We start from the raw sequence: 12,580 nt of genomic DNA on the forward strand, positions 1-12,580 counted from the left end.
TTCAAGCCTAAAATCTCAAAATACCCAAGACCTTAGCCCTCTAAGTGCAGGCAGGATACAAAAGTGACACCCTGTCTCCTATCTACCCAAGCCCCACCTTCAGGAAAACTAGGGTGGGGGAGGCCCCACTCACCTTGAAAATATAATAAGGAGCTACTTCTACCTTCCTTTCCCAGCTAACCTTCCCTCTTACCATCAACTTGTTCCCTTCCCTCTTCCCTCAAATTTAGCATCCTCCGAAAACCTAAGCAAACAAAAAAGCTTTAGTTTATCCCCTTGAGAACAATGATTTCAGAATGAAAATGCTAAGAAATGAAAATGAAGCTCCAAGAACTAGGCCTCAATCTTGGCTCTACCATGTTCTGATTCTGAGAGCCACATAACCCCATGAACGTCATCATCTGCCTATAGAGTGAGTGAGGTCACAGAAGCTCTGACATAAGCAGGTACACACTCCTTCCTACAAAAGACCCAATTTGGCTGGCTATGTGCTCTCCTTCATGGTTACTTTGAATACTGCCCCCAAAACCAATCTAATTTGTTTGAGCCCACCTTAGAAAAGTGTCAACAGAGCCAAAAGTCCTTAAAAAGGGTAAAACGGATAGACTAGTAAACCAAGACCAACACATAAATAAATGTGGTATAAGGTGGTAAAACAAAAACCCCCACATAGTGGGACATATTTTGGGGCCACAGTCATGACATCACAAGTTTCACTTATCCCATTTATACATCCAACTTTTGCCATGACAGAAAAGTTTGAATCTCTACTTTCAAGGATGCCACTTAACTTTTTCTCCCCTGGACTAAGTATCACACACTTTATTCCAGTTCCTGCTAAACAGGAACAGATTATTCCAGTTCCTGCTAAGCAGGATGATCTGAAAGAGAAAAACTCCCCACATTCTTGACCCAGGCAGGTATCAATCCTCCAGCAGAGTGAAGAGGAGGAAGGAAAAAATTTTAACTAAAATGATGGTTTTTAATGGGAACCAGAGGTATGGTTACAATTACATAGTCCGACACAAAAAACCCATGAGTGATCAGGAGTTGGAAGGTTACAAAATAATGAGGGTAACACTGGGTACAAGAAGAAAAGCTGTTGCAGAACCTCAGGAGCCACGCTAATACGGCCTCTCCCTGCGATCCTGTCTGTGCTCACCCCTGCAAGAAAGAGTATCCATTAGGTCTGAATTACCAACCTCTCCACCCATCCAACCCCCAAAATCCTATCTGCCCCTGCTACCTACCACCAAGAGAGGTCTCTTCTCTACAAGTATAGAGTATAAATAAATGTGGGTCTATAGATTAGTTCTCCAAGATAATATAATCCTCCTGCTCTCCTTCCATACCCCCACTATGGTTATAATCTCAGCTTTCCAATCTAGCTCTCAAAATGAAACCTTCCTATCATATGACCTCCCTTCAATTACTTTTTAAGAGTCTTACCTGGAGTCCATCTTGCCAGGGCCAAAGCCACCTCTGTCCCCACCACCCCGGCCCCCTCGGAAGCCCCCACGGTCCCCGCCTCGGCCTCGGTAGCCGCCCCGATCATAGCCTCCTCTGCCACCACGACGATCGTCTCCATAGTTACCCCCTAGGACAAAAGAAACAGGATAGATCATACACCCCCAAATCCCTACCTTCCCTCTAACCTCCCTGCTTAAAATTAAGGGCCCTGTGATCCCAACTCCTTATTACCAGTTCTGCCCCTTCTTACCCATATGAGAGCCTCCTGGTCCTCCTCCTGGGCCATCTGGTTTAGGGGCCTTACACTGGTTGCATTCATTCCTCCAAGAGAAGTTCATGTTCTCACATATACTGAGAAAAAGACAAACAATTAGTTTGGAAAAGTGGGAGTAAACAAGACCCAAGAATTAGGAAAAGATTCTAGTGACTTTAGAGATACAGCGAGGAAACAGAGGCCTCAGAAAAGCAGAAAGTCTTCTCAGGAACAGAACCAGGAAGAGAAAGTACAGATTACTAAATCCAGTGCAGTATCTTTCCCACTATAACAACCTTAATTAGGTAAGCTCTCAACCAAATTCTGTCCCCATCACTGTACCCTTGACATTTGTCCAGAAAATATCCAACTCTGCCATAGTATCAAAAGACACACATTTAACAGGACTGAGGAAAAAAGTCACTCACGGATTAGGACACTTCCAGTCACCAGCTCGCTGCTGTCCACCGCCACCACCACCTCCACTGGGGAATCCTCCCCGGCCACCGCCACCACTACCACCACCTCCATAGCCTCCACGGCCCATGGGTCCTAGTGTAGATAAAAGTAGGAGTCTGCTCCCCTTCCAAGTTTCATTAACCTAACCTTCTTTTCCTATGCAAGCCCTTACCATCCTCTCCACTCTACCCATCTCTTTATACCACCAGCAGGGAGTAGCTCCTCACCTCCTCGCCCTCGGCCTCCACGACCATTGCCACCACCCCGATTGAAGTCTGCTCGCCGAGTAGCAAATGATACCTTAATGGGATTCCCGGAGAATTCTTTACCTGAAGAAATAAAGGTTTAAAATGAGACTTTTTATTAAGACCTATGAATCCAAAAGCAAGTTTGGTACTATCAAAAGATTCTACACCTTCCTAAAAAAGGTTTATCATCAGATGAGACAGAAGCCAAATACTACAGTTTACCCTTGAACATGGGTCAGAACTGCACAGACCCACTTATACATGTATTTCTTTAATAAACACAGTACAGTACATTGAATGTATTTTCTCTTTACACTTGTCTTAGTAACATATAATGTACAAAATATGTGTTTATCAACTTATCAGTAAGGCTTCCAGTCAACAGTAGGCAACTGATAATTAAGTTTTGGGGAAGTAAAGTTATACGTAGATTTGTAATTGCACAAGAGGTCAGCAGTCCTAAATCCCCAGAATGTTGAAGAGTCAACTGTATATATACTAAAGCACGAGGTAAAAAGCATTGAAGACATGGGGCACACGGGTGGCTCAGTCAGTTGAGCATCCAACTTCAGCTCAGGTCATGATCTCAAGGTTCATTATTAGTTCAAGCCCCACACTGGGCTCACTGCTTGCTATCAGCACAGAACCAGCTTCAGATCTTCTGTCCCCTTCTCTCTACCCGTCCCCCGACTCACCCTCTCAAAAACAAACATTACAAGAAAAAAAAAAAAAAAACAGCATTGAAGATGTAAAAGGAAACATTAAAATGTAACTTATCTCCCAAGGCTAGCTGTCCTATCCCACACACTCCACCAGCCTCCTCATACATACCATCAAACCAGTCAATAGCTGCTTTAGCAGAAGGTGGGTCATCAAATGATACCGTTGCCTCTCCCTTCAGCTTGCCTGTTTCTCTGTCTGTGTACAGATTAATCATGGGCTGTCCTGTTTTCTTATTTGTCTGAAAAAAGCAACATGAGATAACATCTTACAAGACAGCATTACCCACCTCCTTCCACCTTTCTTCAAGAATCTGAGGCTGATCATAACCATATTTCAGCTCTTCTCTTCCCAGTTACAATTTCCTATATCATGTAACTTGAATTAAAGTCACTGACTACAATTATGTCTCACTTCAATACTGAAAGATTATAAACTGCAAATTCAAAAGTTTAGGACACTCCCCCTCTTTTTTCAATTGTGCCTTTCTGCATGAAGATGTATTCTTTCAGAAAATGGCAACAGCTAATGTTTTTTCCTCAAAAAATTAAGCTGGCAACCATTAAGACTTTTATTTTTACTAACGTGTGAAATCCAAAAACTTCCAACACTGACAGAAAAGACAGCACTACTATGCTCCACAGTACCTTAATAATACCAATCTGCTTGAAGTAATCAGCCACAGACTCAATTGTAACATTTTCGCCCAAGCCTTGCACGAAGATGGTGTTGTTGTCTGAATTATCCTGTTCTGCTTGAACAAAAAAAGAAATGTGAATATGGAGAACACTAGCAAAGGTAAAAAAAAAAAAAAAAAAAAAAAAAAAAGGTGACAGTGACTCTTAACCCAACTTTAATACTTCTTATTAAGCTCTCAAAGAAAAAAAATCCTAAAGAAACCAATCTGATTTAAGGTCAGACAAAAGACAGAAGTCTACCTACCTCCCTTCTAGTATTTGAGTGCCTATATGCTAGCCATTTCACAAATTTAGTTTTACAACTATCCTTTGAAACATGTTAATAGGCATTTAAGAAACCAGGGCTCAGGAGTTTACTGCCCAAGGTTACAAAGTATACAGTGTTTGTCCATTTTCAAAGTAAAAAAGCTTTTTTACACTACAATCCAACACGCAGCCAACAGAGACTAAATCCTTCCCTTTATGGGTCTTTTCATTTACTAATTTAGTCATGATCCACATATGTAAAAACCACTGCTTTAAATAAGCAGTACCAGAGTATGATCTACACACAGATGCATCACCATCTCCTCAGACTTATTGGAAATGCAGATTATCAGGCTCCCCCCAGACCTACTAAATTGCTGGGGAATTAAACCACTCATGAAAGTATTTCTGATATATGCTCATTTATTTACAGATAACTGCTAACTACAACTATGCCTAAATTCCCTTCATTTTCCTTCTTCTCTACCCGACCTTTTTCAGACTCCTTTAAGTATCAAAGAACAACCAATAAAAGTTCTGACACCACATTAGCCATTCCTCCATGCCAACTGTGGACTCACCAGAGTCATGACGTGATCCTTGGTCCCGAGGGCCTTAAGTGACATGAAAAAAAAAAAAAACAAACAAGGAAAGAGAGGCTGTTAGTCAACAGGGAGAGACAGACAAGGAACAAAATTAACACCAATCCAAACTCTTGCAAAATTATCAGGTTAAGTGCTCACAGCCTCATCCAAACCCTGTCCTGGGTTACCTACCCAGAGAAAACCCTAGACAGGGCTGGGGAAGACACACATACATAAGATCTGTATGTAACTTGAGTCCCCACAGGGACAACTCCACACTTCAGAAAATTCTGCCTCCCCCAGCTCAGGCTGGGAAATGTCCTCAGCACAGACTGGGGGGGGCCAGGAATGAGACCCATTGCAGTTAACAAAACCAACTCATAGCTTGGCCCTGTTCTCTCACACCAGAGAGAAATGGGCTCACCACCAGCAATGTGATATGCATTCATCCAGTTTCTCCAAACTTTAACACCAAAGACACTTATCCCTTGTGGAACAATTTTTAATTTCATCTTTAGAAAACCATTCTTAAAACCATGTTGTTTCCCCAACCACATGAAGATAAAAAAACATACATAACAGCTATTGTATTTTTAAAGCATGTCCCAGGGAACAGACCAGAAATCTTATTTCCATAATGCAGCCTCTATTTTTTTTCCAGAGACCATCTTTGACCAAAGTTTATCTGAATTCACCATATATAAATATTGTACCCACACTCAATGACACCTAAATCATGAACCCAAGCCTTTGGCTTTAAATGTTGAGACAAATCAAGAAACCTTTTGTTAGTTAACCAAACCAGAAAAGTTCCAGCTTACTGGGAGACTTCTCAAATTTGCCATTTTTCCATGAATTCAGTTTGTGCTGTTAAGACCTGGTTATTTCCCATGAGCCACACATGCTCCCAACCTTTCTTGTAGTAGTCCACACCTTCCTTCCCAGAGCTAGTTTCTATTTGCTCATCTGAATTGAGTTTAAGTACATATATGTAGAAATGCATTGACACCATTCAGTATTTAATATATAAACATATACCAACTTCACCATCTTCAGGGCAGGGCGATATTTCACATCCCCCTTCCAGAATTAAAACATTTGGAGATTGTTACACACACACACTAGCCTTGGACACACTGATCAAAAGGATCCTAAAGCCAAGTTGGCACCACGTGTTCCAGCACACACTCTCCAGTTTCACATAACGGTGGTCACTAAGTGCCAGGTGTGGCAACAGTCCTGTCAGAGGCCTACTAAACACCTCTTATTAACCTGGGTCAAACCAATTTGGCACCAGATGACTGCTGAGTCTTACCCCGCCTGCCTCCAGGTTAGCACCCATCTGGCAGCAGGTGGCATTCTACCCCACCCCTTTCTGGAGGTGGTTCTGGACACTTCCAATACCTTTGACATTTAAAACACGCTAAGACATCTGCAAATGAACAATCAGACAAAGCATTGCTGGGATTTGGGAATTTTGGAAACTCTGTTCACTTACCACCAAATTTATTGAAGCCACCACGGTCACTTCCGCTGGAGAAGACAAGTTAGAAGAAAGGACATGAAGCTTCCAACGGCTACAAAAGGGCGTTTTTTGATTTTGTTTAACATTCCCCAAACGTGAGTTGGTGTTTTGGGAAAAAGATACAAGTGGCTACTAAAATCCATTCCCCTTCCTGACCACCCCTTGTCTGACCTTTGAGCATGTCACACACTCGTGTGCAATTTCTCAGACACAGTTTTTAAGGATTTTGCTTTAAAAGGTTATGTATCTATTTCCTCTGGAAAAAAAAAAATGACCCATTTTCCTTGGTCGTTCTTCCGATGTAGCAGATGTTTTTTCCTCTTGTCGCGAGTGGTTGACAACCCAGTAGTTCGTTTAAAAACCCTACCCCCCAATTCACCCAGAAGACATTTCACACCAGGCTGGGGTAGCCCTGAACACATTTTTGTGGTTTTTGCTTTGAAAGCAGCAAGCAGACCCAACCCCATTCCATAAAAAGTCAAAACCAAAGGCAATTTCCCCTTAAAGCAAGACAAACTTCGCTAAGCCCTATCCTAACTACTGAGCTGTTTTTGATCTCCCCCCACCCCCGGGGTCACCCCTTCTACACTGCGAGAAGAGCGGAGTATTTTGCAATGTCACCTTTCATACCTGTGGCACATAAAATGCAGAGCAAGTTAACAGTCACATAACAGTTGTTTTTCTTTTCAAAGTTTTGCATTAAACACACGCACACAACAGAGTTTTCCTTATTTTTGTAAGGTTTTTGAGATTGCCCCCACCCACCTCTGAATACTTACCACGCAAACTCTCATTTAAAAACCCTACTTTTCCAAAAAAGGAGTTAACACACTGACATTCCTCCCCTTTTCAAAGGGAGACAGAGGAAGGTCCTTCAAACATATTTACCAACAGATTTGACCAATGCTTTAACATCAAATCTAAGGTTTTATACTTCAACTACAGCGGGAAGGGGAAGAAAGAGAAGGTCCAGCTGGACAAGTAGCAGGAGGAGGGGGACAGTGGAGCAAATAGATGGGATACCACTGTCAAGCGTATTTTGTCCAAAAGGTCTGCACACTTCAGACAGCTCCATAAACCAAGTCACACACAGAATCATTACTGCCAGTCAAATTACTGCCATCAAGCGCATGGATTCAAATAACTACAAAATGCGGGAAGAGTAGCCAATTCCTGGAAGCTAAAGTCATCAGGTTAAGCATTAACAACTCCTTTAGAGGACACATGGGAATACATTTAACAAGTTTCCCTACTACCAGGAGTGGGATCATCGGTTTCCCTTGCAAAGAAGACTTTACTTCCATGTTTCTTGCCTAGGATATCAATGACTCCAGTCCATATACACCCACATATTTTTTCCTTTTTCTTTGAAAATAAAACGTCAGTACTCAAATCTCTATTCAAAGGTGTGGGTGAGAGTTCAGCCTCCCAAATTCTCACCAAAAAATGGGGATGTACGAAGAAACCATCAATGTCCCCAACTCCAAGCCCTCACAAATCCCTAGAATAAAACTAATCATGCACTAAGGAACTGGGCTTCAAGGGATATTCATGCAACCCTCCACAGTCCCCAAGAGATGTTACTCCCTGGCTCACAAGAACACCTACCCCATGCCGCCTCTGCCTCCACGGCCACCTCCACGACCTCTGGGTTCATAGCCACCACTGCTGCGGTTGTAACCACCGCCACCGCCCCGGCCGCGGCCCCCACGGTCCTGCTGGCCTCCCCCGTAGCCACCGCCACCACCACTCTGGTCCTGACCGCCATAACCGCCGCCGCCTCCACTCATGGAGGACTGATCTTGGCCATAGTTACCTGTCAGAAGTGAAAGAATTTTTTAAAGAAAAAACTGAAGTGGGAAAAAACAGTGCCAACACTTAGACAACAGAAATAAAAAGACAGCTAAGGAACAAGAAACAAAATGTTAAGAACCTTTTAGGATAAGGGGCCAAACGGTAGAACAGAAGTCTCTACAGAAAACAGGCATGAGACAAAACTGAAGACACCTCACCTCCACCACCCCCTCCACCACCACCTCCAGTGCTACTGTTGTACTGGTTCTGCTGTCCATAGCCTTGAGGGGGATTATAGGAGCTTTGTTGCTGTCCATAGCCTTGCTGCTGTCCACCATAGCCAGACTGCTGGCCATAGCCCCCACTTTGGGGCTGCCCATAGCTGCTGCTCTGAGAACTACCACCGTAACTAAGGAGAAAGAAAAAAACAGAATCATAATGCCAGTATGTCCAAAACTTCATTTTTGGCACATTCCATTCCCTGTACCCACCCCCGTTACAAAGACTCCTCCCCCCCGACATTACTCCTAGTTGCTCCTAGGGAGAAATGAATTCTTATCAATTCACACCTCACCATATTCCAGGCCTCCCCCTCCCCAAACACCTTACCTTCCCGAGGTGCTGCTAGGAGCTGGCTGCTGGCCATAGCCAGGATAAGAGGACTGTTGCCCATAAGATGACTGAGAACTCTGGCTACTGCCATAGCCACCAGCTGAGCCATATCCTTGGGGAGCTGACTGAGTGCCATAGCCTGCTAACAAGGAAAAGAAAGGAAGTCACAAATACTATGAGAAAAAGAACAGGTAATAGGCTGAAGAATCATTATGTACCACTTAATGCTACCCATACTTGAAAAGTCAGCCTCTTAGAAGCTGCTTGCAAATCTTTTAAATCAAAGATGCCTTCCCCTTCTACCCTAAGGCTTATAACTCTAACTTCTACCAGCTTCAGAGTTCCCATCTCATCCCACCTACCCCAAAGCCAGTTTCCAGGACCACTACTGATCACAACCCACAACCCAAGAGATCCCTATTCATTAACAGTGTTTTTAATATTTTCTCCCTGTATGAAAAGCCTAAAACTTTCTCCCTTTAGGAAATCCTCACCCCCACATTTCACTGTCATGCTGAGGGAAAACAGGGAAAAGTAGACCATGAACAGAAAAATAAGTCAAAAAAAGAAACCAGAATTACAAACTAGTATTTGCTTGAAAAGACTGGACTCTGAATAAAGATTCAGACTCCAAGAAAGAAAAACAGAAAAGAAAGAAGAAAAGATTCGGACTCCAAAATGTTTTAAGGGTTACAGACTGGTTAAGGGAAAAAAAACATATGACATTCCAACATTAGAGCACCACTTAAGTTTAAGAAAAGCAACATTCAGAAAGAGCAGGAAGAGGCAGGGTAACCCACTCAAACAGACTCACTGTTCTGGGTCTGTCCATAAGAAGAACCATAACTGCTCTGGCCATAGCCTGAAGTGTCTGACTGGCCATAACCACTGTAACTCTGCTGTCCATAGGGCTGATTGCTCTGCTGGGAATAGCCCTGCCCAGGCTGGGTGGGGTACGCCCCATAGCTGGAGAAAAAGAAAAACACTGCAATCAGGAAAAGATACCTTAGCCTCCCCTGCCCCTGTACAAACTCCTGAAAGCCCTGAAATGACACTCACCTTTGGGTTGCTTGTTGGGTATAGTCTGCAAAAGAAAAATATAGTTACGTTACCTCAGCCATCCCTACATGAGTGGAAAGGAATTAAATCTCTTAACTCAAGCCCTAGGGCCTCCAGATAATATCAACTATGTTTGGAAAAAAGCAGAAATTCCCTCATGAAACACTAGTTGAGCAGAAGGACAAGGTGGCAGGTCATAATCAAGTTTACTTACAATAAAGAAAAGAAAGGGGGGAAAAAAAGCAAATTTTTACAGACACCACTAAGTCTTGACTACTGGAATAAACTAGAATCTTGGTGGAACACTACAATTTTCTGCAAATTCAATTGATGCTAGGAACTGCACAAACCTACACACGTTTTATTTTCATACCCACTCTAAGAGGAAGGGATCACCAGTAGTCAAACTAAAGTCACAGATCTACCTAAGTGGGACAGGTTTTAACGCAAGCGGGAGACAGCAATGATCAGGATGGGCCTCCCCACTCTCTCGACCAAGGCCAAGCTTCACCCTTTGCCCAATTTTGGAGAATGGCAAAGTTGGCTCTTAGAGGAAAACCAGGTAACCAAGAGAACGCTTTGACCCCAAATGACAGAGATCATCAGAGTTCTCCCTGGGAGCCCAATCTGGGTACCCAAGTCCCCAGTCCCGTGGCTCCGATTCGGTTTTTTCATCTACCTTGCTTTCCTCGGGGCTGTGAGGAGACTCGAAAACCAAAGACAGCGAAAGCGCTTTTAAACCGCCACACCGAACGCGCAGATCAACTCATCTCCTCAGTACAGGAAACAAGGCCGCTTCCCCCGCAGGAAAAGGGTAAAGGACCGGGAGAGGGTGTGGCCTCAAGCAGTCATTCCTTTGGTTCCCACCATAGAAAGCGGAAATTTAGGCGGGAAAACCCTCGGCCAGGTCCCAAGTCCGTTAGACGACCCCCCCCCCCAGAGGCCTTCCCCCAAACCGTTAAGCGGGCGCACTGCCCCGATCCCCAGCCTCCGCCCCCGGCCGCGTGGCAACCGAGGCGGGAACCAGGCGGTCCCGCCCCTTCCCAAGGGACCCCGGGGGCGAGGCCCACACCGGACGCGCGCCGCGGAGTCTCCAGCGGAGGGTATCGCGACAAAAAGCAGGGCTAACACGAGGCGGGAGGGGGTTCGCGCCGCGAAAAAGGGGGGAGGGGCCAGCAGAGCGCGTGCGCGCACTGAATGCCCGGATGCAGCACTGCGACAAAGCGGGGCCGAGCTCGGGGCTGGGAATGAGAGGAAAAAAAGCTTCGAGGACCGAGCATTTCCATCCGTGTCTCACGTTTCAAATCACCAAAAAACGTCCCTCTCAAATCTCACCTCAAGTAAAGGGACTACGAAGGGAAAATCCCCTGCCCCGCGCAAGGCGCCAGAGGAGCGAAACAAAATGGCGACATCGGCCTCCCCCTTCCACCCCTCTCGCTGCTTCCCGCCACAGTGCTGCGAGAAGACCCTACATGCGATCGCCGCCCGGGTCCCACCGAAAAACAAAAGCCCAACTGGAGGGAACGAAGCCCCACGCCGGCGCGCCGCCGCCGCCTCCCGCCCTTACATACCGTTTGAGGCCATGTCCGCGCACGCGCGCACAGGCCGACAAGCAACAAGATTCCAACACCACAGAGCACCGACGCCTCGAGGACTGAGCAGCCCCGCCTCCTGCGTCGAGGCTTATGTAGTCCTCCCCGCCTACGTACCGCGGAGGAATGTACCAAATTCTGGAAAGAAAGGGGGGAGCGTGGCCGGATTCCTACCAATCTTCAGGGAGTATAAAGAGCCCGAACAGACAGAGGAGAGGCATATTAACTAAGAAACTTGCAAATAACGTATATAATCCTATTTTTTCTGGCAAAGCACTTCGACTCGCCCTGTGGAACTAGCCCACTATCCACCTTCACCCCTATAAAGGTATAATGATACGGTCTGATTACCCTCTGGGGGCGGGGCAAGGGGCCTAGGGCGTCTGCGGACGCAACTGTAGTCAAAGCCGGGAGTCGTGGGGCGGGAACCGAAATTCTTCTGGCTGGCCCATTTCACTGGGCCCCACTTTCACTCAGGATGGCAAGCTCTTGCGCTCTATAGCCCATCCACTGCCCCAGGAGCTTGGTGACTCCGGCGCTAACCTTCTCTGGCTCAAACATTCCTCCCCCGGAACACACACCGAACCTCTCCCTTCCTGTATCTCGATTTCATCGTCTTTCGGGGTCGCATTTCCTTAGTCCTTGCCAGGATTTGTGGATTGTGACGGCTGACCTGAAAGAAGGAATAGAGTTGTCCTAATCTGGTCCAGCACTGGTACCCCACCAAACCCTCAGGGTTTTGCCCTTGACTAGCGGTAGGACCAGAAAGCCCAGGCCCTCTGGACCTCAGAGAGCGTTGGGATTAGTTTCCGGTCTCCCAGCCTTCTACTGATACGGAGCTTTTTATTTTCTTGAAGCCCTAGCAAGGAACCAATGGGAATATCCAGTAATAACTGATATTTAGATAGAGCTTAAGTGGTTTCAAAATGTACAATCAGGGGCGCCTGGCTGGCTCAGTTGGTGGAGCCTGCGACTCTTGATCTTAGGGTTGTGAGTTCCAGCCCCATATTGGTGTACAGATTATTTAAAAATAAAATCTTAAAAAAAAAAAAAAAAGTGTAATCAACTGCTTTTCCATCACAATCTTATGAAGAAGGTAAACGTGTCTCCATTTTATAGACAAGAAAGGAGACTAAGACCAAGTGCAATACAGATTATAGAGTGGCTAAAGGTTTAACCTGATTGGAGCAGAGGTCTTCGTAGCCACAAAACACTGCTTTAGTTGGTTAAATGAACACTTTGCAGTGCTCTGAAGCCTGTTCACTCCCTGTGAGTACAAGGACAAAAAGTGAAATTCAAATTAACTTGCAATTTGAATTT

At 45.1% G+C, this 12,580-nt stretch overlaps 1 protein-coding gene across 3 annotated transcripts; it reads right to left on the bottom strand.

Annotated features, from left to right (window-relative positions):
* Window positions 1–961: 961 nt before the first annotated feature.
* Window positions 962–11,363, bottom strand: FUS (FUS RNA binding protein). Of its 3 annotated transcripts, none has more exons than XM_006942124.3 (15): window positions 11,240–11,363; window positions 9,669–9,693; window positions 9,424–9,575; window positions 8,607–8,748; window positions 8,216–8,406; window positions 7,812–8,019; window positions 6,177–6,211; window positions 4,676–4,708; window positions 3,798–3,901; window positions 3,262–3,391; window positions 2,410–2,511; window positions 2,152–2,275; window positions 1,721–1,821; window positions 1,450–1,597; window positions 962–1,164 (listed from the first exon to the last, which is right to left on the bottom strand). In XM_006942124.3, the coding sequence occupies exons 1-15, from the start codon at window positions 11,250–11,252 to the stop codon at window positions 1,125–1,127; spliced, it is 1,548 nt and encodes a 515-aa protein (XP_006942186.1). In that variant the 5' UTR covers window positions 11,253–11,363; the 3' UTR covers window positions 962–1,124. The 3 variants fall into 3 exon arrangements, with proteins under 3 accessions (XP_006942186.1, XP_011288849.1, XP_003998684.1); XM_011290547.3 differs by having other exon boundaries at window positions 8,240–8,406; window positions 8,607–8,751; XM_003998635.4 differs by having other exon boundaries at window positions 8,607–8,751.
* Window positions 11,364–12,580: the final 1,217 nt, after the last annotated feature.

The sequence above is a fragment of the Felis catus genome, chromosome E3 (genome assembly GCF_018350175.1).
Source record: "Felis catus isolate Fca126 chromosome E3, F.catus_Fca126_mat1.0, whole genome shotgun sequence".
Classification (NCBI taxonomy): Eukaryota; Metazoa; Chordata; class Mammalia; order Carnivora; family Felidae; genus Felis; species Felis catus.